General features: G+C 39.4%; 1 protein-coding gene across 1 annotated transcript in view; it reads left to right on the top strand.

The window, feature by feature from the left end:
• The window catches only part of nr2c2 (nuclear receptor subfamily 2, group C, member 2), a 44,372-nt gene extending 17,185 nt beyond the window's left edge, over positions 1-27,187 (top strand). Inside the window, 14 exon segments of the mRNA XM_067412945.1 lie at positions 6,264-6,365; positions 6,448-6,645; positions 9,307-9,412; positions 13,619-13,798; positions 14,597-14,744; positions 15,927-16,014; positions 16,208-16,338; positions 18,675-18,849; positions 21,033-21,154; positions 21,429-21,568; positions 22,626-22,642; positions 22,644-22,764; positions 23,571-23,676; positions 26,323-27,187. Coding sequence (XP_067269046.1) covers positions 6,264-6,365; positions 6,448-6,645; positions 9,307-9,412; positions 13,619-13,798; positions 14,597-14,744; positions 15,927-16,014; positions 16,208-16,338; positions 18,675-18,849; positions 21,033-21,154; positions 21,429-21,568; positions 22,626-22,642; positions 22,644-22,764; positions 23,571-23,676; positions 26,323-26,497 — 1,809 coding nt within the window. The 3' untranslated portion in view covers positions 26,498-27,187.
• Positions 27,188-27,860: the final 673 nt, after the last annotated feature.

Below are 27,860 nucleotides of genomic sequence, written 5' to 3'. Positions count from 1 at the left end.
TAGACACGCCCCTTACTGCTGATTGGCTCACTCTCTCTTCTCCTCATCATTATTAGATACGCCCCTTACTGCTGATTGGCTCACTCTCTCTTCTCCCCATCATTATTAGACACGCCCCTTACTGCTGATTGGCTCACTCTCTCTTCTCCTCATCATTATTAGACACGCCCCTTACTGCTGATTGGCAACAATTTTGTTTTGGTACTCGGCCTGAGACACTTTTATAAAGCATTTTTTAAATAAAACTTACCCCACCTTTAATCGGTTAATTGAGTGTTCATTTAAATGACGATCGATCATGGGAATTTGCGTAAATTGACATCCCTAATATATACTGACTTAACAGAAAATGTTCTATATTGTGATATCGTTATCGAGATCTGAGACTTTGGTCGTATCGCCCAGCCCTAGTTTAGAATATAGATTAGCTGTCACTTCGGCCGTGTGTTTTAATGTTGTCATGTTTTGTGTGTCTCAGTCGGCGAGAGCTCTCATTGGCTGCATGTTCGGGTCATGTTTGTTTCTGTGTGCCATGTGCTCTGCTGTCTAACCCTCCCACCTTGTTATCTGATTATTGCCCCACCCGTCCTCCCCCATTACCTGCCTTGTTTGCTGCTGCCTTTATTCTCCTTGTGTTTGCAGTCCTGTGCCAGTTCGTTGTCATGCACCCCTTGTGTCTTGATCCCTGAAGCCATGTCGTGTCCTGCCAAGTCAAGCTGACCGGTCCGGTTTTCCCCCACGGGGTAGTTTGTGTGTATATATAACAAATAAAAGCCCATTTTTCTGCTTCTTGAGTCCTCGCCTCATCCCTTCACCCAAACCTGACATTTATATGTACATGAGAAGAATTTTAAAATGAAGTGTTGATGAAATTGGGTTGATATGATTGTCTTTGTCGGTTCTGGTAAGCACTCTTGCTGCTACAGTTTGAAGCTAATTTTTTTAACTTGTCCTATTAGTGCATTACAGTAATCTTAGACAATAGTCATGAGATCATTAATGCAAGAACTTGTGTTTCAGCATCAAAAACAGAGCGCATATATTTTAGATCAGCAACCTTTATTGGGAAGAAAAGGCTGAATACAAACATCAGAAATATGACTGTTAAAGCACAGATTAGCATCAAACTCCCAAACAAGTTCTGTGGTCTTCACAGAGAAAAGAGTCCAAGCCTTTACACTGGGTTGGGAAGGTTTCTTTTAAAATGTAATTCCCTACAGATTACAAAATGCATGCATCAAAAAGTCATTTGTAATGTATTTCGTTGAATATTTTTGAAGCAATAAATGCAGACAATCTTAGAAAAAAATTAAAGAAATCCTGCTCAAGAAGAAGAAACCGTGCATTAAGGGGGGTGTAAATGTTTTGTACATATCTTTTCTTCTGTGACACAAGTAGTAGTTAGCTTTTGAAGAGAAGTGCTAACTTAAAAATATGATCTTAAACAAAATTAGAGCAATGTACACGTCATCCTGTTCAAAAGTTTTCACCCCCTGTTTTTAAAGGGTCATGAAACCCTATAGCTAAATCTTTGAGATTTTAAAGGAGGTATGTGTATTGAACATAATGTTAGCATCTGTTAGATTTAATTAAAAGGTGAATCAGGTACATTTTTATGTTTTTCACCCTATTTTCGACTTCCTGAGTTTTCTTATCCCATGAGAAGACACCGTCTCTTAATTATTCATGACAGCACGTGGTTCTTTCAAATGACAGAAGTGACAGTCTGCGTGTTCACGGAGTAGATGAGAGGAGTTTATGATCATGGGTCGTAAGTGTTTGTTTCCCTGGTGTAAAGGTTCGGGTGTGTTGCATGGCTTTCCCCGCGATGCTGCCAGGGCTAGTCTCTGACTGCCGGTGGTTGGTTGGCCATCAACTAGCGATACCTCAAAGCTGTTTGCATGTAACAAGCATTTCCTCCACAATCACGGCATTGAGTTTCATGGAAGCTTGTTTCCGCCTATAAATATGAAAATAAAAGCGGGGATTGTGACTATCTCACAATTCTGAGAATTCTCTCCCTTAATTGTCAGATAAATAGATCCAATTACCTTTAAAAATAATAATAATAATAATAATAATAATAATAAAAAAAAAAAAATATATATATATATATATATAGTTTTTACCCCTTATCCTTAACACCCCTTAACTTTTGAGAATAGACATGAAAATGCACTATCCAAACTTAAATGTCTGTAATTCAAGAATGCATTGGAATATTAAGTTTGGTCTTGTTTTAAAGAACACACGTGGCATATTATTGCTGAAGTGAAAGCAATTCAAAATATGAAAGTGTAAAAAAAAAATTATGGACGTTTAAATGAACTGTAAATGAAAAATATTGTACTAAATATTTTTTATTTTATATAAAATACATATTTTACAAATGATTAAAAAATGAACATTATGAGTAGAATTGTTTACATTAAACAGTTTACACTAATGTTTAAATAAATTATATGAAAATTCAAAGTAATCACTTTTTTGGTACTCTAAAATTCGTACTGTAATTGTCTCTCATGTGGACGTCCGTAATAATAAATGTGCTGCCACCTCAGTGATAAACTTGTGCAATCGGATGGTGATTTATTCACGGGTTTTGTGCTCAATATCATGATTGTCTGCTGTAAATAACATGTCATATGCTTGGTTTAATAAAAATAAGTTCATATTTAATTTAATAATAGGAAAATATTAATTATTTATTTATGTCTGTTTAAAATTAGGAAAATACGTTGTAATTTTAAAAATATGGAAATGAGCAGAAATAAGTGAATACATACTCTTATTTACATGAGGTGAACATAATATTGTGGTTATTTTAATTACTGCGGCCCATTTCAAATGTTTACCGTCACAGGTAGTAATTTAATAGGAAAATAATATCCTAATTATTATTATTTAATTAGGCAAATCTGTTTAAAAATAAGAATATATATAGACGCACATTATAGTTAAAATGGTTTTCTGACATGTATTTGATCTCAAAATAAAGGATTTAATTTTATTCCACATGGAAATGAGCAAAAATAAGTGAATACAGCCTCTTATTCACATGAGGTGATCATAATAATGTGGTTATTTTAACATGTATTAATACTGCCGTAATAACGGCCCATTTCAAATGTCTGTGTTTTCTCTTTCTCTTTTGAGCGGTGATGAAATAAATTGCTCTTTTAAATACTTGCCAGCATTTCAATGATAAAAGTGTAGGCTAGATCTTTAAAATTATTCCACATTACAGCAAAGAACAAATGTACGGTGCTCTGCAGGGGTCAATATAAACATTGAATTTTGAAGCAGTCTCTTTGAAAACTAGAGATGTGGATTGAACATGACCTTGGTGTTTGTCTTAAAACAGTCGGTCATTCGGCTGGGGAGTTTTACACAGGTGGTGGGAGAAAAAACACTGACATTCTGGATTCAGACAGCAATAAAATCATAGACTAGACCCTGTCAATGATTAAAAAATAATAATAAAACAAAACCTTATGACCCCACGAGAAACAGTTACTGTCTGGATTATTGGATTATTTTGAACACCTGTTCAATTTCTCATTAATGCAATTATCTAATCAACCAATCACATGGCAGTTGCTTCAATGCATTTAGGGGTGTGGTCCTGGTCAAGACAATCTCCCGAACTCCAAACTGAATGTCAGAATGGGAAAGAAAGGTGATTTAAACAATTTTGAGCTTGGCATGGTTGTTGGTGCCAGACGGGCCAGTATTTCACAATCTGCTCAGTTTCTAGGATTTTCATGCACAACCCATTTCTAGGGTTTATAAAGAATGGTGTGAAAAAGGAAATCATCCAGTATGCATGGGCCGACTCATTCAAGCTGATAGAAGAGCAACTTTGACTGAAATAACCACTCGTGACAACCGAGGTATGCAGCAAGGCATTTGTGAAGCCACAACACACACAACCTTGAGGCGGATGGGCTACAACAGCAAAAGGTACCACTGGGTACCGCTCATCTCCACTATAAATAGAAAAAAAATGCTACAATTTGCACAAGATCACCAAAATTGGACATTTGAAGACTGGAAAAATGTTGCCTAAACTGATGAGTCTCGATTTCTGTTGAGACATTCAGATGGTAGAGTCAGAATTTGGTGTAAACAGAATAATAACATAGATCCATCATGCTTTGTTGCCACTGTGCAGGCTGGTGGTGGTGGTGTAATGGTGTGGGGGATGTTTTCACAAAGCTCGAATCATTTCAAATTGGTTTCTTGAACATGACAATGAGTTGACTGTACTAAAATGGCCCCCCCAGTCACCAGGTCTCGAACCAATAGAGCATCTTTGGGATGTGGTCGAACGGGAGCTTCGTGCCCTGGATGTGCATCCCACAAATCTCCATCAACTGCAAGATGCTCTCCTATCAATATGGGCCAACATTTCTAAAGAATACTTTCAGCACCATGTTGAATCAATGCCACGTAGAATTAAGGCAGTTCTGAAGGCGAAAGAGGGTCAAAAACAGTATTACTATGGTGTTCCTTATAATCCTTTAGGTTAGTGTGTATGTACAGTGAGGAAAATAAGTATTTGAACACCCTGCTATTTTGCAAGTTCTCCTACTTAGAAATCATGGAGGGTCTGAAATTGTCATCGTAAGTGCATGTCCACTGTAAGAGACATAATCTAAAAAAAAAAAAAAATCCAGAAATCACATTGTATGATTTTTAAACTTTTTATTTGTATGATAACGCTGCAAATAAGTATTTGAACACCTGAAAAAAATCAAAGTTAATATTTGGCACAATAGCCTTTGTTTGCAATTACAGATGTCAAACATTTCCTGTAGTTTGTCACCAGGTTTACACACACTGCAGGAGGGATTTTGGCCCAATCTTCCACACAGATCTTCTCTAGATCAGTCAGGTTTCTGGCCTGTCGCTGAGAAACACAGAGTTTGAGCTCCCTCCAAAGGCTCTCTATTGGGTTTAGGTCTGGAGACTGGCTAGGCCACGCCAGAACCTTGATATGCTTCTTACAGAGCCACTCCTTGGTTATCCTGGCTGTGCTTCGGGTCATTGTCATGTTGGAAGACCCAGCCTGGTCCCATCTTCAATGCTCTAACTGAGGGAAGGAGGTTGTTACCCAGAATCTCACAATACATGACCTCGGTCATCCTCTCCTTAATACGGTGCAGTCGCCCTGTCCCATGTGCAGAAAAACACCCCCACAGCATGATGCTGCCACCCCCATGCTTCACCGTAGGGATGGTGTTCTTGGGATAGTACTCATCATTCTTCTTCCTCCAAACACATTTAGTGGAATTATGACCAAAAAGTTATATTTTGGTCTCATCTGACCACATGACTTTCTCCCATGACTCCCCTGGATCATCCAAATGGTAATTGGCAAACTTAAGACAGGCCTGGACATGTGCTGGTCTAAGCAGGGGAGCCTTCTGTGCCATGCATGATTTTAAACCATGACATCTTAGTGTATTACCAACAGTAACCTTGGCAGCGGTGGTCCCAGCTGGTTTCAGGTCATTGACCAGCTCCTCCCGTGTAGTTCTGGGCTGTTTTCTCACCTTTCTTAGGACCATTGAGACCCCACGAGGTGAGATCTTGCATGGAGCCCCAGTCTGAGGGAGATTGACAGTCATGTTTAGCTTCTTCCATTTTCTAATGATTGCTCCAACAGTGGACCTTTTTTCACCAAGCTGCTTGGCAATTTCCCCATAGCTCTTTTCAGCCTTGTGGAGGTTTACAATTTTGTCGCTCGTGTCTTTGGACAGCATTTGGTCTTGGCCATGTTAGTAGTTGGATTCTTACTGATTGTATGGGGTGGACATTTTAAAGGCAGACTAACAGGTCTTTGAGGGTCAGAATTGTAGCTGATAGACAGGTGGTAACATTATTACTTATTTGCAGCTGTATTATACAAATATATAGTACAAAAAAAATCATATATTGTGAATTCTGGATTTTTTTTTTTTTAGATTATCTCTCTCTCTCTCTCTCTCTCTCTATATATATATATATATATATATATATAGCAGATGTCTTGTATAAATGTCTTTAATATAGCAAGCATATGAAAACATGTTGTATATTTTAATTGTTTTGTTGGACTGTTGAACAAAAGAGAACCACAACCACGTAGTTGCCATGGAAACACACTGTGTTTGAATCTCAGATAGACGTGTGTGTGTGTGTGTGTGTGTGTGTGTGTGTGTGTGTGTGTGTGTGTGTGTGTGTGTGTGTGTGTGTGTGTGTGTGTATGTGTTTTCCAGGTACAGTCATCTCCATCAGACAGCTCAGGGATGAGCACCTCTCCCCAGCGCTTTCAGATCATCTCCACTGACCCCTCCGGCACGACCCAGCAGAGAATACAGGTTCGCACACAATGCACATGCAGGCACGATTTAACATGAATGATGCACTGGCATCTTCACACACATGCTTTCTCTACCACAGATAGTTACTGAGCAGCAGACGGGTCAGAAAATCCAGATAGTGAGGGCTCTGGACTCCGCTGTGCCCAAACAGCAGTTTATCCTGGCAGCACCTGATGGCTCTTCAGCAGGCAAAGTGCTCCTGGCCTCACCTGAGAGTACTAGTGCCAAACAGCTCATCTTTGCCACCGCTGACAGCCTGGTGCCCGGACGCATTCAGGTATGAAGTCAGTCACACAAATGCATGGGTGTTTCTGCAACTGGGCACATTTATGCATTACCTCTTTTTATTATTCCACCATATTCATTTTCTTAAGCTACTTTCCAAATGCCTCTTATGTGAAATCCATCATAAATAGCTGAATTGTTACACACAGAGCAGAGGGCAATTTCCCAGCTTCTGCTTCTGATAATGCAAATAGGGATGGATGCTATTTATAAGTATGCATAGCACCAAAATACTAATTGCATTTTGAGTGCAATTTGTGTTAAATGCTATTTATAGTGGCAGATACTATCTGCACCTCAGTATATTGTAGTATATCATTAAACATTGCTAGGCCCAATCCCAATTCTATTTCATACCCCTTCCCCTTAAAACAGTGACAAGTGGAAGGGGTGAAAATATTCCCCTAAGAAATTTGACACCACCACTACACCGGCAAAGTGTGCTGTTTATCACAAGAGCATGACCGTAAATTTGAATACACAATTAAATGTCACGTAAAATAAATTATTATTTGTAGTTAAATATTTATTAATGCCAAAAATAGTTGTCGTCTTCACTCGGGCAGCCATTTTTAGGGCCCTATGAAATCTATTTAATTTTTTCCCCAAATTATGTTTTATTTGTTTTGTTTTTTCCCGAAAAAGTTTTCTATTTGAATTTTCTGGATTTCCTTTTTTCTTTTTCTTTTTTTGGGCTCCATTTAAAGCTACACTGTGTAACTTTTTTAGTTTATTCTTAGCTAAAAACACTTAGTTCTTTCAAAAATATATGTGCTCATTACCGTATATTTACTTTTTTCAAGTAATAAAGTATTCTGGTAAGTTTATAATATGCCATTGAAAATACATGCGGGTGAGGGGTTCGAATGCCGGTCGCCATGTTGCTCCTCCATCTTGAAAGTACATTAGCCAAAGAGGGACATACCCGTAAATTCAAGCTTCGCCTTTCGCGTTTTAACACTCGATGGCACCGTGTCGAATGTGAAGAGGGGGATTGCCGTGTTAATCTTGGACTAAATCGGCCACCGTAGGAGTTAAAACGAAATCAGAATTGAGAGGAACAGAAACTATTATTCACTGGATGGTCATATACCTTTACACCGCTAGATGGGGGAAAATATCACATAGTGGAGCTTTAAATTGTTAAATACAATTTTAATAATCAAAAAACATGTCTAATTATTGAAATCATGAAACTTTAACAGAAAATTATTCCAAAAAAATAACTTTTTTTTCCTCTCAAAATTCTGTCAAATGTTTTAACAAATTCTGTGTGTTCCGTTTAAGTTTTCTGGATTTCACTTTAATAATTAAATTAAATTATAATTAGTCAAAAAGCATCTTGTGAGCTTGTGAAATCTTGTGATTTTTCTAATGAAATGATAATCAATGAATTTTTTTTTCTCTCCAATTTTTTGTGTTGTGTGTTTACATTTTTCTGGCAATCAAATTTAGGCATAAAACATTAAACATAAAACATGGAAAATCAATTGTAATTATTCCTTTAAAAATATAATTATAATAATAATTATTATTATAATTATTATTATAATTATCCATACTCTTCCATACTCGTTATTCATTTTTTTACAGTCTATTTTTCAGCATGTAAACGACCTGACTGATCTTTTAAGTGTGCGTCCTTACATGACGTGACAGCGCGCGCCGCGCTCATGTTGACAAGACAGGAAAGCTCATTTTTCTGAGGGGTAAAATTTTTATTTCGTAAGTTATGAAGATAATGTTGGAATAATGACACAGCGTATATTGCCCCAGGCAGGTTTTACTTTAACTGCGCCTGACAGTAGATTACTTTTTTTCTGAGATGATTATTACACGTTACAACAGATAAATAGCTATAAATAATACTGTATTAGTCCTGGTGGCCGTTAAGAGTTGCTATGGCTACAGTTAACACATTCCAGCTGCTGGAGAAAACAGCGTTGACATTTTTGATGCGGCAGACAAACTGCATGTGACAAAATGATTGTGATTGAAAGTCATCACATGCAAACACCAGATCGGTTTAGATAACGTCTCATGTAAACTAAATCTTTCAGTCGGAATGACAAAAAAAGCGTGCTTGTAAACGTGGATATAGTATCACGCAAAAATGATTACTGTCCGTCACTGACTTGGAGGAGCAGTCGCGCGCAGTCCTACATCACCAGACTAATCTGCCTAATCTTCACTGTACTTTTGATCGCGGTTGAAACGCAGACAGCTGCAGGTCTGGGGGAGAAAAGTTCCTATAAAAAAAGTTCTTGGTACAAATTGTTCTGGGTAATTTTGGTGGAAACGGGGCTAAAGAGTGTAATATTTTTAGTGATATCGTCCTATATCAGTTTTGTCAATAATAGTGTTTCATCAAAAGTTAGTTTTTATGTTTACTTGAGAGAGCACACATTAGATGTGATATGGGGGGGGGGGGATAATTATCATTTGTGAGCCGAATATATACTAGATGACACATTTCTACTGCTGCACAGTAGGCTATATACTGTCATACGACCCATCGCTGTGCTCAAAGGATTCTTGTTAATTTTTCAACTAGAGGCATCATCATCATCTGTGCCCATCTATGGGTGTGTAATTGTATTGTAAATCATAACCCTGAATGCCAAGTAAGTAATCATTCTGCCTTTTATGGTAGTTTGTGACAGATGCAGTGTCAATGGAGAGGCTTCTGGGTAAAGGGGCAGACATGAGCCGAGCCCAGCCTATCGAATACTGCTTGGTGTGTGGAGATAAAGCCTCAGGTACTAACACATTCAGTGTCAATAATGCCACATTACACAACATCACATTTGAGAGCTGTTTATCACATTGGTATGATGAGTATTGCATGCTGAATTTGCATTTCCCTGCATTGCCAGCTGAAGTTGGCTTCTGCAATGTACTTAATGCATATGATGCTTTTGGGAAACACGGCCCAGGCTAGTTCTAGTTTTATTGGCTAGCTACAAACAATTTCAGTTTATACCAATAAAATATGTTACACGTTTCCAGGCTTCTGCAAAGAGTGTTTCAGAAAAAGAACTAATCACTGGATTTGGTTTGGAAGATATTTAAGAGTTTGTTTGAGAGGCCTAGTGTCCTTGATAATACATGCACTCTATATAGACAATAAAGATTTACATCATGCCTCTATGATTATGATTTATTAAGGGTTTATGCTCGTCAATTGACTGGTGTTTGTGCCATTATTTACCAACCCCCCCAAAAAACAGCTGCTAACGGGTAGATTGTGTTGGTCATTATGGAAATGATCCGGCTGCATCTGTGTTCATTAATGTGTGTGTCGCCAGTCAAAAAACATCCGGACTTTTATGGGATTGCGCTCTCACACTAATATGCCCTGTTTAATAAATCTGGCCTTGGTCACATTACATGCCAATATCGAGTGTCACTATTTAGTGGCAATACAGGGAAGCACCATAGTTTTCATAAAATATTACGGGAATCTTGGACCAGGGAAAAAGGAGTTAAAAACCCTACTCTGGTTTACCTGGATCTTCTGGATTACAGATTGATTAGACTGTAATGTAGGCCCTGTTTACACCTGGTATTAAGATGTGTTTTGGTCGATTGGATCATAAACAGACGAGGAAGACACATTCCCGTTTACACACTGTTTTAATCTGTCTCTTTTGTCCACTTTCAAACACTTCCGTCCTGATTTATTTGAGGGGAGGGTCTATGGGTGAGTAAATATAAGGGCTTTTTCAGATCTTTAGATGTAATGGACAAAATAAGCTTGTGCAATTTACATATGAATCTGGACAAACACACGGAGAGCTTCAGCTTAAGTTTTTGCTAAAGACACGAGACCAGCCGAATGCTGTGAGTGTGTGTTAGAGATCAGGACTGGAGAGAGAACACTGAGTTTGGGACGGTTTTCATCTTCAAACTTGGGTCTTCAGCCGACAGAGTTTAAATCCCGTCTGGCTAGTGCCATCCCATAATGTTCACGCATTAGACCAGTCGGTGGAGAGTAGGGCGTCTTTATAGGCTGTTCGAACACATTAGATGAGCGTCTACACTAGGGCTGGGCGATAAATCGATTTTATCGATTTATTCGAGTTTTTAGTTTATGTCGATTTTTGTGAATGAAAATCGGTTTTGTCTTTAAAATCCGCCGACGCTCCCTCTGGGCTCCCGTAATGGCTCAGCCCTCCCCCGCGCGTTTGCCACAGAGATACACAAACAACAAGGATAGCGTCTAACAACATACAGTGTCATGTAGTTTCATTCAGTTTTTCACAGAACAATTAACAATACCCCGCTGTAAAGTGTGTTTGAAGTCTGAACGGAACTGCACTCATTTGAGCTGCGCTGACAACGAATGCAGCGCGAGCTCATACGCGGGCCGATCTCGGGACAGACATGATACACAGCGCTGGAGATCCAGTGAGAGAGCGTTTAAATTCACCACAGAATTAATAACATCGCTACTGTGATCTAGTGGAAGCGGTCGGCGCAGAATTCTCTTATGAACCACAGATATCAGATCAAACAGAGCTGACGTGGAGACAACACGAGCGAAAGTCAGGGGTTTCAGTCACAAATCACCAACATTCACCATGATTTACTGTAGTAAACCCACATGGATTTAATGCTGTTGTCATTATCTATCTCAGGATTCGTACAACCTTTTGAGATTGAAATTCAAGCACTTTCCAATGGTTTTGTACATGTATTTACACTTACTGCACTTATTTCTAGCACTTCAAAGCTCTAAATATCCAAAATATGCTATTTTTCAATGTGATGGTTTGTAAAACTAAAAGTTTAAAGGGATCTTGTGAAAGAAATAGTCTTTTAGTTTATTTTTATTTTTTTTATGTTTAATCCATTTTGTGGCAAACAAGCATTTTTTATTAATATATGCAGTGCCCACCATATATTACCAGCAGAAGAGCACTTATTGATTTATTAGCCATTTCCACTCCTTAATACAGGGATTGCAGAATTATTAGGCAAGTTGTATTTTTGAGGATTAATTTTATTATTGAACAACAACCATGTTCTCAATGAACACAAAAAACTCATTAATATCAAAGCTGAATATTTTTGGAAGTTTTAGTTTTTAGTTTTAGCTATTTTAGGGGGATATCTGTGTGTGCAGGTGACTATTACTGTGCATAATTATTAGGCAACTTAACAAAAAACAAATTTATACCCATTTCAATTATTTATTTTTACCAGTGAAACCAATATAACATCTCAACATTCACAAATATACATTTCTGACATTCAAAAACCAAACTAAAACAAATCAGTGACCAATATAGCCACCTTTCTTTGCAAGGCCACTCAAAAGCCTGCCTTCCATGGATTCTGTCAGTGTTTGGATCTGTTCACCATCAACATTGCGTGCAGCAGCAACCACAGCCTCCCAGACACTGTTCAGAGAGGTGGACTGTTTTCCCTCCTTGTAAATCGCACATTTGATGATGGACCACAGGTTCTCAATGGGGTTCAGATCAGGTGAACAAGGAGGCCATATCATTAGATTTTCTTCTTTTATACCCTTTCTTGCCAGCCACGCTGTGGAGTACTTGGACGCGTGTGATGGAGCATTGTCCTGCATGAAAATCATGTTTTTCTTGAAGGATGCAGACTTCTTCCTGTACCACTGCTTGAAGAAGGTGTCTTTCAGAAACTGGCAGTAGGACTGGGAGTTGAGCTTGACTCCATCCTCAACCCGAAAAGGCCCCACAAGCTCATCTTTGATGATACCAGCCCAAACCAGTACTTCACCTCCACCTTGCTGGCGTCTGAGTCGGACTGGAGCTCTCTGCCCTTTACCAATCCAGCCACGGGCCCATCCATCTGGCCCATCAAGACTCACTCTCATTTCATCAGTCCATAAAACCTTAGAAAAATCAGTCTTGAGATATTTCTTGGCCCAGTCTTGACGTTTCAGCTTGTGTGTCTTGTTCAGTGGTGGTCGACTTTGAAAATCTCTGAAATATGGCCAAACTGGTGGCAAGTGGCATCTTGGCAGCTGCACGCTTGACTTTTCTCAGTTCACGGGCAGTTATTTTGCGTCTTGGTTTTTCCACACGCTTCTTGCGACCCTGTTGACTATTTTGAATGAAACGTTTGATTGTTCGATGATCACGCTTCAGAAGCTTGGCTATTTTAAGACTGCTGCATCCCTCTGCAATATATCTCACTATTTTTGACTTTTCTGAGCCTGTCAAGTCCTTCTTTTGACCCATTTTGCCAAAGGAAAGGAAGTTGCCTAATAATTATATTAATAATTATGGGGGGGGGGGGGGGGGGGGTAATTGATTAAAATCGTAAATCAAATTTTTTGGCAAAAAATCTGGGATTTTTTTTTTGGCCATATCGCCCAGCCCTAGTCTACACCACAAAATCAATCCGGTTGAATGTGTTTTCCTCTACCTCTGGAAGTGGTCGAAAGTGGACAAGCTCAAACCGCTTTAGACCCGTTTACACCTGGATTTAGCCTCGTCCACTTGTGATCCGATTGACCAAAATGCATCTCAATACCAGAAGTAAACTGGGCCTAAGAATGTTTTTACAGTTGGTGATTATATTATGTTTGTATGTGATGTTGTTTACATTGATGTTACTCTGATTTGTGATATTCTAAACTATAGTAATTATTTTCTCTGGAAGAACATAAAACATATGTTATCTTCAGCATTTACATTTATTTTTACACCCATACTCCAGTCTCTTTGAGTGAAGCTTAAAGGGTTAGTTCACCCCAAAATTAAATTTGTCATTAACTCCTCCCCCTAATGTCGTTCCACACCCGTAAGACCTCCGTTCATCTTCACACACAGTTTAAGATATTTTATATTTAGTCCGAGAGATTCTGTCCCTCCATTGAAAATGTATTTTTGGGTGAACTAACCCTTTAAAACCAACACAATACTCAAAACGTTCAGTAATGCGTCTTATCTCTGTGTGGGTTTGTGTATTTGAAGGGAGGCATTATGGGGCAGTGAGCTGTGAAGGTTGTAAGGGCTTCTTCAAGCGAAGTGTTCGCAAGAGTCTGACGTACAGCTGCCGCAGCACACAGGACTGTGTGGTCAACAAACACCACCGCAACCGCTGCCAGTTCTGCCGTCTCAGGAAATGCTTGGAGATGGGCATGAAGATGGAGTGTGAGTGCTTAGAAAAAACAATTCAGACCACATGATCATGCATAAAACTCGATCTGAACTTTTTTTTACACCCTGTAATGGTCAATAAATGACCTGTTTCCTGTGACTCAAACCAAACATTGATGTGACTGGCTGGTACTACAAAACCTTCCTACTAACAAACATAGTTTCTTAATCTTGCAGGTTTTTCAAGCATATTGTTATCATGAAGAAATAAATAATGACTTGTGGTGCAAGAATGCATTTTAAAGAGGACTTATAATGCCACTTTTCAAAGTCTTGATGTTTTTTGTGCTCTACTAGAGCAGGTTTTCCTGCTTGAATGTTGATTATTCCTCATATTCTCCATTGTTGTGGCTCCTCTCTTCCCAGTCTGTCAGTAACTTTTTATTTCTTGTCTCTATGAAGCCCCTCCTTCTGAAAAGCACACTGTGCTCTGATTGGTTGGCTGAAGCAGTGTGTTTTGATTGGCGTTTAGGAAATGTCCCGCCCCTTACCGTAACTGGCAGTTTCAACACACTGCTAACTAACTCAACTAGGCCTGTCCCTTTATTCTGCGCGTTAATTATTATAATGTGGAATATTGTGACGTGTTTGTTCCCGTAAGAAAACTCAAGACTGCAGTGGAGTTCAGAAACAATGACACTGATGGAGAGAAGAACTGGAGCTTAGTGTGCAGAGTTTTTTCATACTCAAACAGCAACATTACACAGTAAAGAAAGATGAACGTGAAAAAAGCATGTTTCATAATTGCACAGTGAAATAAGCTTCTGACAGTGTGTTATATGTTACTCCCAGCTGTACAGAGTGAGAGGAAACCCATTGATCTTCCCAGAGAAAAACCTGCCAACTGTGCAGCATCCACAGAGAAAATCTACATCAGGAAAGACCTGCGAAGTCCCCTCATTGCAACGCCAACCTTCATCTCTGAGAAAGATGCTTCACGGTGAGACTGGAGTTCACATTTATGAACAATCAATATGCTATACAGGGTGTCTGTCTACATCTACGGTAAACTAGAAGTTTAGTTTACCATCCTAGGTGTATAATGACGTTCTTTCAGACCAACACAATCAGTTATATTTAAAAATGTTCTGGCTCTTCCAAGCTTTATAATGGCAGCCCAAAATTTGAAGCCCAATCCATCAATTATAAAAGTGCTCCGCACGGCTCTGTGGGTTAATAAGGGCCTTCTGAAGTGAATCAGTGGGTTTGTGTTAGAATAATATCCATATTTAACATGTTATAAAGTAAAATATCTAACTTCCGGCGGACCGCCTTCTGTATTTAACTTACGAAGATGATGCAAAGATGATAAAGCGTTTTGAACTGCGAGAGGCGTTACACTTTCTGTTGAATACGGAAGACGGTGTGCCAGAAGATAGATATTTTACTTTATGGCGTGTTAAATATGGATATATTTCTTACACAAACCCATCGATTGATTAACCCCTGGAGCCGTGTGGTAGCCTAGATGCCAGCCGAACTTAGCCCCGCCCACAACATTTATAGGTCGGGCAGTTCGGTCTGGCATCGCTCCATAGAGGAGTAATTATCCCTGAACAGAAACTGTTCGGACCAATGAAATCATCAGGGCGGGCTTTAGACGATGACGGACAGATGATCAACAGTAACGTAATCGTCTCCTCATCAAAGGGGCTTGGATTATATTTTTTATTATATACATTATACAGCACAACTGGCTTTTAAAGGGAAAGACTCTGATTGGTTTATTGCACGTTACGCCCAAAACACACCCATGACTCATTAAGAGCCGAGGGGCAACACTTTTAGATCATGCGCCGGGCTCGCCGATAATTTATTTTCATTAAACTAGCAAAAGTGGATTTGGACATGCCTGAAGTGCACCTGCGCTTCGATCGTTAAAATAGGGTCCTAAGTTTGGATAGGGCTATTCTCAAAAAGGGGGGTGACAGTTAAGAGGTTAAATGTCCTCATTAAACAAAGGACTTAATCTTAGCCCGTCTGTAAAACCAGGCCTTAATGAAGTACTTCAATACAGCACTATTAGTGTATTTATTTTATTTTACTGCTTATTTTGCACTATTTAGTCACTTTGGATTAAATGCATGCATGTGTTTTGATCATGATTTAATCCTCTGTGCAGGTCCAGGCTGTTGGACTCTGGGATGCTTGTCAATATCCAACAACCTTTAATACAGGCTGATGGCACATTACTATTAGCAACAGACAAAGTAAAAACACCTACATGTCTTTTATTTTGTGTTTTATGTAGTCCAGTCCAAGCAGAGTTTGTAAAAACCTTGAGGTTTTTATTTGCTGTGAAATGTAATTTTCATAATTTTACATATAAACATTCAGAAGAGGTTTATGTTTATTTTAGTTTTGCATGCTACAATATAAATGCAATTGTTATTTGTTGATCAGGCAGAGTCGGGACAGGGTGATCTGGGGACGCTGGCTAATGTGGTCACGTCATTAGCCAACCTGAACGACTCGCTTAGTAACGGAGAATCGACAGACGGCCAGCTGGAGGAATCGCCCAGTGAAATCACACGGTGTGTTATCATTGCAGACAATACATGCCTATGTGTTTGCACAGTAAAGAGATATGCCATTATAGTATTAGTTAAAGAAGTCATTGTTTACTCGCCCTCATGTAGTTCCAAACCCAAATGGAGTACAAAAGGATAGAAAAACTTTCTATCGTACTCCAATTCCTTTGCCATTGCTACATTTTTGGACTGACATTAAAGGGGACATTTTATGCCCCTTTTAACAATATGTTATATGCAATATGTTATGTCCCCAGAATGTGTGTGTAAAGTTTCAGCTCAAAATACCCCACAGATTTGCCCCTATTTGGGTGCGAGCAAAAACGCTCCTTTGTGTGTGTGTCCCTTTAAATGCAAATGAGCTGCTGCTCCCCGCCCCCCTTCCAGAGGAGGATGGATCCTTGAGCTAGGGATGAGCGATACCACTTATTTGGTTTTCGATACGATTCAGATACCTTCAAGGCCATTATCACTGATACCGATATCGATACTTCTAAACTGAAAATTTGAATTATTAAATTAATTAAATTATTACATTTACTAAGAGTAAAATGCCCAGTTAACATATTTGAAAGGTAGTTTAACACTCAATAGGCCTTAATTGCAACTTATTAGATCATATTTTTGTTTACACATGGTTCAAATGTTTATTTGTGGTAACCATGGAAATCTACAAATACTACGGTCACTGTAGTAAAAATATAAACCATGGTTAATTTTCATAAGGGACAGTATGTTCCACTCATAAAATGCATTAATCTGATTGTGCATGATTTATATTAACATTACAGAATAGAACATGATCAATATTAACGTTTAACATTAAATTTAAAGAGTGTAATTGCACTATGTAGACTACAATTTCTAATTGTTTATTGTGAATTAACTCAAACATGTTTTTTTCGGTATTCTGATGAGCATTGTCCTGGGCTGCATTTCCAAAAGCATCAATTGTTTCTTATGATAGTTTTGGAAACTCTCACTGTGATCGATTGGTTCTGTCTCGCAGCATTTGCGTGCGTTCAGATCATGGTTCAGATGAGCAGGAAAATAGTCCTATACTACACAACTATTCAGTAACATAGGTTATTCATATTGTATGCATTAATCTTTTTAAATAAACAAAATTACTGGTAAAAAAAACAAACACCGTAGTATCAATATTTTTATTTGCGTATCGATACTTTTCGATGCTCACATCAGTAGCGATATATCGATACGCCCATCCCTACCTTGAACTTCAAATACTCCATCAACAACAGAACAGGCCAATCTCACTCAGACAAAATGTCAGAAATAAACCGTTGTGGCGCAGCCGTACATGTTTGAGCCGGAGTCGACACAGATGAGAGACTCAGGAAGAGGTTCAACTTTTAGACTGAATGGTTAGTGGATCTTTTATGTAACGTTTGTTGTTGTGGAGTTACGTTGATTCAACTCATTGACTAGCCTGTGCCCTCATGTTAATCTATAAAGTGTCGTATCGGTGCTGGTGTGGGAACGTAACACATCCATCACCCGACTATACAATACATAATAAATGTGCATTTATGAATGACAGCAAGTGTTTTGAGGATAACGATAAACTAATGACACACCCTCTAGTTTCTAGGAATACAGTCAGATACGATGTTAACTTTAACCATATTAGCCGTACAGCGTTCAGCTCATTCAGAAAGGAAATCTGCAAACATTCACAGAATATGAAGAGCCATCCTCACCTCTTCTGAAAATGAAGATAGAGCACGAAGCGTTGGGTTTGACCTGTCCTTCAAGCGTTGTACTGACCCTCGTTGATGAAGCAGTCATGCGTAAAATGATTTGCGCAAATATATATTTTACTGACATTATTTGACGCATTTCCTTCAAAAATGTATTTTTTAGTGGCTCTGATGTCGACAGTCTATGAGACTCATATGTTTGTTGGAACATTAGTAATGTTTTAGGCGCAGACATTGTAATACTCAAGCGTTGATACAGCGAGTAAACAGAAATTATGCCTCTGTGCTTCTCACTCAGGGGCGTGTCTATGCTAAAAGGGCCAATCATCAACAGTCATGGGCGGGGCTTCCCTACTCTTAGACAAGAGTGGGGGAAATATCAAACAGCGCATTATGAGAGATTGATAATGATTTATGGGGATTATAAAAGTATTGAGTGGATTTTTACCACTATAGGCTGGTTGTTTACACACACATCTGTGCTCTAACACCTTATAAAAGTGAATTTTGCAGAATAGGTCCCCTTTAAATTCCGAACAGCTCATTTCCAACTACCATTAAAACAAGATGAAAATGCATTTCTCATTGTTTCTGAGTGTGATGTGTTTGGTGTTGCAGTGCCTTTGACACGCTGGCTAAAGCTCTGAACCCCAGTGAGGCGGCCGAGGGGCGGAGCTTGTCGGAGGTGGATGGGGTGGGCGGAGCTACAATACAGGTGATCAGCAGGGATCAGATCACACCGCTCATAGAAGTCGAGGGACCTCTGCTTACAGACACACACGTCAGCTTTAAGGTGTGTACACTGCATTCACACACTCTCACAAAGGGACAACATGAGATTAAAAATGTCAATAATCCATTTTAGATTAACAAACTAAGTATCTTTCCAATTACATGTCAACTAACTCTCATCAGAGTATTAGTAGTCTGGTAGGGTTTGGGTTAGTAGAATAAGTTGATGTAGTTGCAACATTACTTATAGTCAATTTGATGTCTGTTGGGGAGCATCACAATAAAAAGTTAGCAGATATTAAACAGTCTATTAGACAGTCTACTAATACTCTAATGAGAGTTAGTTGACATGGATGTGCAAAGTTAATTATAATGTCTAAAATAAAAAGTCTTTCTTTACTTTTTTTATTACATGTTTTCAGATCTTCAATTATTCAGTAAACATTATTCAAGATAAAATATACAGGGTATTTTTCTGCAGGTATTAAAATAAGCCATAAAGTCACAGCATTAAATTTTGCATGCATATCAAAAAATAAATGTCTTCCTATATAAATACATACCTTTAAACATATTTAAATCAAGATACATTTGAAATGCACATATAAAATGAAGTGAATTTGAATCAAGAACAAATATCTGTAAATCTGTTTCTTTGAATCAAGCTGATTTTTCTGAGCACATTTTTTCTTGTTATATTGTTCTCTAATTACAAACTCACTTCATTTTGATCAGTTTCACAGAAATCAATACTTCATATTTCTTGTCCATTTGAATCATTTGAGAAAGTGATTCAGTGACCCGTTCATAGGGTCATCATTATCTTTGTTCATGAATCAGAAAAAAGAAAGTCTCCTTTCCAAAAACAGAAAGTGACAGATTTCAGATGTGTGTTACTGAATTATTAGACATAAAGTGTGGTTTTAGTATAGTCATTTTTCAATATTTCTTACACTATATTGCCAAAAGTTTTGGGACACTTCTCCAAATCACTTAGTTCAGGTGTTCAATCCCTTCATGGCCACAGGTGTATAAATCAAGCTCTAGTCCTGCAGACGCTTCTACACACATTAGTGAAAGAATGGGTCGCTCTCAGGAGCTCAGTGAACTCAAGCGTGGGGCCGTGATAGGCTGACACCTGAGCAATAAGTCCATTCCTGACATTTCCTCACTACTAAATATTCCACGCTCAACTGTTAGTGGGATTATAACAAAGAGGAAGCCATTGGGAACAACAGCAACTCAGCCACGAAGTGTAGACCATGTAAAATGACAGAGCGGGGTCAGCGTATGCTGAGGGTCACAGTGCGCAGAAGTCACCAACTTTCTGCAGAGTCAACAGCTCCAGACCTCCAAACTTCTGTGGCCTTCAGATCACCAAGAGCAATGCAAAGCGTGGGATGCAGTGGAGTAAAGCAGCCGCCACTGGACTCTAGAGCAGTGAGACGTGTTCTCTGAGTGACCAATCACGCTTCAGTCTGACAATACCATGGACGAGTCTGGGTTTGGCGGTTGCCAGGAGAATGGGACTTGCCTGACTGCATTGTGCCAAGTGTAAAGTTTGGTGGGGTTGTTTTTCAGGGGTTGGGCTTGGCCCTTTAGTTCCAGTGAAAGGAACTCTTAATGCTTCAGCATACCAAGACATTTTGGACAATTTCATGCTCCCAACTTTGTAGGAACAGTTTGTGAACGGCCCCTTCCTGTCCCAGCATGACTGCACTCCAGTGCACAAAGCGTCGGTCCATAAAGACATGGATGAGGAGTTTGGTGTGGAGGAACTTGACTGGCCTGCTCAGAGTCCTAAACTCATCCCGATAGAACAGCTTTGGGATGAATTAGAGCGGAGACTGAGAGCCAGGCCTTCTGGTCCAACATCAGTGCCTGACCTCACAAATGAGCTTCTAGAAGAATGGTCAAAAATCCCCATAAACACACTCCTAAACCTTGAGGAAAGCCTTCCCAGAAGAGCTGAAGCTGCTAGAGCTGAATAGGGTGGGACGACTCCATATTTTAAGAATGGGATTCATTAAAATTCATGTGCATGTGAAGGCAGGTGTCCCAAAATGTTTGGCAATATAGTTTATTTCACTTTAATAATATTGGTATTGCACTTTAATTAATATTAATATATTAATATTGCTAATGTTGATTTTAAAGACTTTAAGATAAAAATACACTTTTACTTTTGTAAATAATGAAAGAAAAATGTTCTTATAGAGTGTGTTTGGTTATCTCTCTCTGTAGTTGACGATGCCAAGCCCAATGCCTGAGTATCTGAATGTGCATTATATCTGTGAGTCTGCGTCACGCCTACTCTTCCTCTCCATGCACTGGGCACGCTCTATCCCAGCATTCCTTGCTCTTGGGTGAGATTTATATTGCTGGGTTTCTCTCTATACTTATGCACACTATCGCTCAAGAGTCTCTCTCTCTCTCTCTCTCTCTCTCTCTCTCCCTCTCTCTCTCTCTCTCTCTCTCTTTCTCTCTCTCTCTCTCTCCTCTCTCTTTCTTTCTCTCTCTCTCTCTCTCTCTCTCTCTCTCTCTCTCTCTCTCTCTCTCTCTCTCTCTCTCTCTCTCTCTCTCTCTCTCTCTCTCTCTCTCTCTCTCTCTCTCTCTCTCTCTCTCTCTCTCTCTGTGTAGGCAGGAGTGTAACACAGCTCTGGTACGAGCATGCTGGAATGAGTTGTTTATTCTGGGTCTGGCTCAGTGTGCTCAGATCATGAGCCTGTCCACCATTCTTGCTGCTATCGTCAATCATCTGCAATCCAGCATCCAGGACGGTACGGTTCACATCAAGCCTGACATCCACAATGTTTAGAGCATGGGTGGGAACGTTAATCCAGAAGGGCCACTCTCTTGCAGAGTTTAGCTCCAACCCTAATCAAACACACCCCGAAGCTAATCAAGGTCTTCAGGATTACTTTAGGCTGCATCCGAAACCTGGAAAATGCTGCCTTCGGAGGGCACATTTGAAGGCAGGAAGGCATCAAGCAATGTCTGAATCTAATGTTAGCTTCACTTCCTCGCTCCCGATAGACCTTCATCTGATCGATTTTTGAAGGCAGCACATGTGTCCTTCGCTGCCGTTGATATCCCACAATCCTGTGCTTTCCATTCAGTGACAGTTGAGCTGGGAAATAAGATGGCGTCCGAAAGTTGCGTTTGCTGATCAGTTTGTGTGTAAATGTATGTTTTTTATGAATATTTCTCACTTCTGATGTAATTTCTAGCGAGAATTACTACTGTAGTAATTAAATATGTGTTTAGTTCTCACCAAAGCTCATTAAACTGTTACACTGCCTTAGAAGTCTGTCCAAAATTAGTTTCGTGAGGTGCCTTCATGCACAAAACACTGCCTGTAGAGTCATTGTCTGATAAGGCAGCGAGTCAGCTGCTGAGGTTTTCGGATGCAGCCTAAGTTACAGGCAGGTGAGTGTTTTTTTCATCATTTTTTTCAACACGGCAAAACCGTGACCCTTCTGGATCAACGTTCCCCACCCCTAGTTTAGAGTTTACTTTGTGCTGGAGACTTTAGATATTATACACTGAAACAGTTAGTGGCTGCGCAAATCCTCTAAACCATGGGAATATGGGATTGTTAGGAAGTCCAACACAGGAGTCAGTTTGAAAAAAAAAAGCAACTGAAGGTCAGACCCGAGTTCAGTGCTGTCCATCACATCATAAATGTGTATAATGGGTTAAAATGGTTAGTTTGTTTTTAAGAAACGTCTACGATGAATCGATAATTATTGATGTCAGGAGCACTGAAGCTTCCTCTTTAATATGTTGAGATGTCATCAGTCTTTAATGAGCTAACACCTGATCTCCTCTCAGTAGACAAGCTATCTAGTGAAACGCATTAAACTAGTGATGGAGCACATATGGAAGCTGCAGGAGTTCTGCAACAGCATGACTAAGCTCCAGACGGACGGATATGAATATGCATATTTAAAAGCCATCGTCCTCTTCAGTCCAGGTACATGTGCCCTTAAATTCCTCCAGGAATGTTGCGTTTCAAACAGTTGTAATAGAGACAGAGCGTATTTAGGCCACGCCCACACCGGGGGGAAAAACAATCCAACGCTCTCCTTTGACTTTGTATTGCGTGAAGCGGTCGCCTCGTCTTTTTTTACATATAACAAACAACAGGGCAATGTCATAAAGCTGATATGCGACAAGGTGTATAGCACACAAGCTAAAAAACACATAACTAAGTTTTTATAAGCTGTCGACCCCAAAAAACGAGTGTTTAAGGAGACAAAAAGTGGACACAGGCAATAAGACGTGAAGCTTCAGCAGGAAGAATGGGTCAGTTTTGGGATCCTGACCCTCAGTGTGTCTCAGTATGTCTACGTGTGCAGTAAACATTTTGTCAAATATCCAAATGTCAGGTTTATATATTATATTTCCTGTCACTGATTACTTTCCCCTCCACTGGGCGTATTTCTCAGTGTAATATAGCATGTCGCGCTCTGTCTCAAGTGCCTGTATCCACTTTTTTTGGTCCTTAAACGCTCATTTTTTGGGTCACCAGCTTATTAAAACTTCTGGGCTTTTGTTCCTGGTTTTTTTAGCTTGTTTTCTGTACACATGTGTCAAATCAGCTTTTAGACATTGTTTGTTTTTTTATAAGTCTGAAATGACAAGGAGGCCGCTTCCCGCAATAGAAAGTCAATGGAGACGGTTGGTTTGTTTTCTCCCCCGGTGGGCATTATAACGCGTGCCCGTGCCGCTCTGTCTCTATACCCTTATTAACAAACAGCTGATCCCTTTCTTCTCAAGATCATCCAGGCTTGAGTAGCTGTAGCCAGATTGAGAAGTTCCAGGAAAAAGCGCAGATGGAGCTCCAGGACTATGTGCAGAAGGCCTATCCCGATGATACCTACAGGTCTGCACCCTATTAAAGTGGTATTCTGGGTGAAATGCATCTCTATCACCAGCGTTTGTGACATGCTGTCAGTTACCACAAGGATTTTAAAGGGCCCCTATTATGCTACTTTAGGGTTGTGCCCATAGACTGTAAAAAAATATCGATGTAGTGTCGGTGACGTCGCCCATAGGATTCTGAAGAGCAGTTCTGAAGCGTAAAGTAGAGACGAGCTGGCACACCCGGATAACTTTGATCTTTAAAATATTGCAGAGCTTTTACATTTACAAACAGATCTACAATGACAGATCTGAAAATGCGTATAGGGGCAGTTTAGCTGTTTTAAGGAAAAAAACATGTTTGCAATGCCCTTCTAATGGGAATGTAGAATGCACTTTTGCACCCATAATAACATATCCTGTGCCGTTCACTAAAGTGCTGTTGAGATGCTAATGAACTGCTTTAGGTATTAAAGACTTTCTTGGACACGAGTGTCTCAAACGCTCTGTTTACAGCTGGTGTTAAGATGTGTTTTGGTCGATCGGATCACAAGTAGACGAGGGAGACACATGTTTTAATCCGTCTCTTTTGTCCCACTTTCAAACACTTCTGTCCTGATTTATTTGAGGGGTGATTAAATATAAGGGCTTTTTCAGATCTTTAGATCTAATGGGCGAAAGAAGCTTGTGCAATTTACATTTGATCACAACCAGAGATGATGGACAAACACGTGGAGATCATCAGCTTTAGTTTCTGCTAAAGACACGAGACCAGCCGAACGCTTATGAGTGTGTGTTAGAGATCAGGACTGGAGAGAGAACACTGAGTTTGGGACGGTTTTCATCTTCAAACTTGGGTCTTCAGCCGACAGAGTTTAAATCCCGTCTGGCTAGTGCCATCCCATAATGTTTACGCGTTAGGCCAGTCAGTGGAGAGTAGGGCTGTCAACGAATATTCTAAATTTGAATATATATTCGAATAGTTTTTAATAAAACGAATTTCGAAGGTGAAAATTAATATTCGAATTTTAAAAAAAAGTGGGAAAAAGGTTGTCGGCTTTGCGAGTGGGCACGTGGATGGGCGCACATGGGGGTTCAGGGACAGGTCACAGGAGTCACTGCTGAAAGTGGACGCGTCTTGCAGTGAAGATGGCAGAAAGTGCAGAGCCCAACTCGACCACGGCAGAGAAAGTGATTTTAACTCCATAATCTAAAAAGCCACGTCTGGAAGTACGTTGGATTTTGGTCGATAGGAGGTAAAATTGTTGAGCCGAGAGATAAAGTTATATGCAAGCTATGTAAGATACAGTTAGCATACCATGCCTCATTTTATTTAACGTTAAATAGAAACATTACTAAAGTGTAGGCTACTGTACTGACTGAAGAGATATTGCATGAATAAAGGATAAATGCACTGCTTCCACTGGTGTGATTATTTACTGTTTCATGTCAAGAAAAAGCTCCATGTTTAGCACAGCTCGCTCGGAGCGCTCAATATGCTGTAAAACTTCAATTAATATTAATAATATTTGTTTCAATCACTGAATGAAGCCTGCTATATTTGGGACAAGTGTCACATCCTTACATTTCCACAGAGAGAGCGTGAGAGAGAGAGAGAGAGAGAGAGAGAGAGAGAGAGAGAGAGAGAGAGAGAGAGAGAGAAAGAAAGAATAAGGTCTGTGGTCTTGGTCATTAGTTGATTTACTAGTTTTTGTATATATAATACGTTGTCAAATATGTTTAAACTTAAATACACAGCCTATACAAGTAGTTATGTCTCTTTGTATTATTTGTTCTGTTATTGACATAATGCACGTCATTGACAAAATGCGTGCCCAGATGTTCGAAAATTCGTGTTTTGTTTTTTACAGGGAATAATTGAATGTCATTTTTTAGCAATTTTGACAGCCCTATTGGAGAGTAGGACGTCTTTATAGGCTGTTCGAACACATTAGATAAGTGTCTACACCACAAAATCAATCCGGTCGGATGTGTTTTCCTCTACCTCTGGAAGTGGTCAAAAGTGGACAAGCTCAAACCGCGTTAGACCCGTTTACACCTGGATTTAGCCTCGTCCACTTGTGATCTGATTGACCAAAACGCATCTCAATACAACGAGCAAACAGGGCCAAAAATATAGTTTCCATGAAGCAAATCTCACCCACAGGAATTAGTTAACTTCACTGCTTTTAAATTCTCTGGAACATCAACTTTTGTAAGTATAATTATCTAATCATGTTTGTTCTTTGCTTTTGCAAACATCATTTTTTAATGTGGTTACTGACAACATGCCTCATTTGCTGTTCACAGAGCTGAGGTTGGCTGCATTAATCCGGACACTTCTTTTTTTTTTCTTTGTTTAGGCCTTCCGTCCACACTGAGACAGTGTTTTTGTCCTGTTAAAACTGAACTTTTTGACAGGGCAAAGTGGAGGAAAGTGGGAAAAAATAAAAAAACGCTGTTTGTAGTGTGGACTGTGAAAAAACAATTAGTCATGTGACGCATATTGTACACAGATATCTGTGTTTATAATGTTATGTGCTGTTCACTTTCACAGTGTTGCTGAAGACAAACGTCACAGTGTTTTGCAGCAAATATATCCGGGTTAATGTAGTAGCCTTAGGTGTTTGTTAAGTGGCTGATGTGCTCTCATTAATTGATGTGGCAGGTTGGCCCGAATCCTGTTGCGTTTGCCGGCGTTGCGGTCGATGAGTTCCAATATAACCGAGGAGCTGTTTTTCACCGGCCTTATTGGCAACGTACCGATCGACAGCATCATCCCATATATCCTTAAAATGGAGACTGCAGACTACAACAGCCAAATGACAGGCCCTGCTGTGTGATCGCAGCTCCCATCATCCCTCGACTCAAATATATCACGTTATATTGAACCGACCAACAAGCTCTACCTCAAGAGGAGCTGCAACAGTGGAAGCCTTTGTTACCCTAGAAATACTGTGTTGTAGTTTACAGAAAGGTGCATTATGGGACTTTGAGTTCCCAAGGACAGGACATTTGCCTCAACAATTTAAACAAATGCCTTTCTTTTTTTTAAACCATAATTTAAAAACATTTGAGCACTTCTTGATGATTCCATTGGATACAATCCAAGACAATGTTTTAAACCTCCATCAATTTTTTTATTACTTATGAGAACAATATCTACAGCAACGGGCTGTTGAACGATCCTTTCCCATGGAAGACGCGGTCCTCCATTGAATGTACCAGTTGATATCAAGACAGTTCTCTGGATCCCTGAATCTAGACTCCACCGAAAACATGTCCAGGTCACATTTCACAGCTCGGATCTGGTTTAATAATGCAGTTATTGACATGAACGGGAATATTCTGTTTCCCACAGCTCATTTTTGCTCTGTACTGTCACTTCTGCAGTCATGACAATCAGCTTCTCCTCAATATCCTTTATTTATTATTTCCCTGAGTCCAGCTCTAAAGTCCATGCAAATGTAGATGGTCTGATTTGCTTGATTTAAAAAAATCCTTTGTGTTATTAAATGACATATTTGATCTTATCTTTATAGCATTCGACCGCTGCTGCGATGTGTCGTTTCAGATGTTATATATGCACAACCATGATGGTTTAATGCAATTACATTACTAACATGCTTTCATTTGCAGATATGTGCACAGGTAGACTTTTCTAAATTAGGTTCCTCATTTCAAAACAACAGAATGTAATTTTGTCCCGGTTTATAGCAACTAAAATGCACTTATTTAACTAAACAGGATTTTTCTGAAGCAGAACTATATTCAGCTAGAGTGTATGGTAGCTTGAAAAGAAAAAGTAAATATACTTGAACTTCCAGACTATGTTAGCCTGAAACATTATTGGTTAGCCACATTGTTTTTTATGTCCAATCTAACTATTAAATGATAAACCACACACTCCCATTGTAACATGGTAAAGCATGTCAAGTCAGTGTATATTTAACCCTTAATGCCATACTTGTGAGTTGAGCAGAAGCATTTGAATGCTCTCTAATTCATTTCAGGTTCGGTTTTCACCACCATCTGTGCAATCTGCCTAAGATCTGCCCAAAATGTGCCTTGTGTATTTGAAAACCTACAGACTAACTCACACAACTGGTGGTTTTGCATGCTTTGCTTATGCAGCAAGATGATTTTGGGCTATGGAAGCTTGTTTCAGCCACTGAATAAATAAAAAATAAAAAACATTTTTTATCT

This window comes from Pseudorasbora parva, chromosome 13, assembly GCF_024679245.1.
Source record: "Pseudorasbora parva isolate DD20220531a chromosome 13, ASM2467924v1, whole genome shotgun sequence".
Taxonomy (NCBI): domain Eukaryota; kingdom Metazoa; phylum Chordata; class Actinopteri; order Cypriniformes; family Gobionidae; genus Pseudorasbora; species Pseudorasbora parva.
Note: the sequence above shows the minus strand (reverse complement) of the source record. Positions and strands in the feature narration are given on the sequence as shown.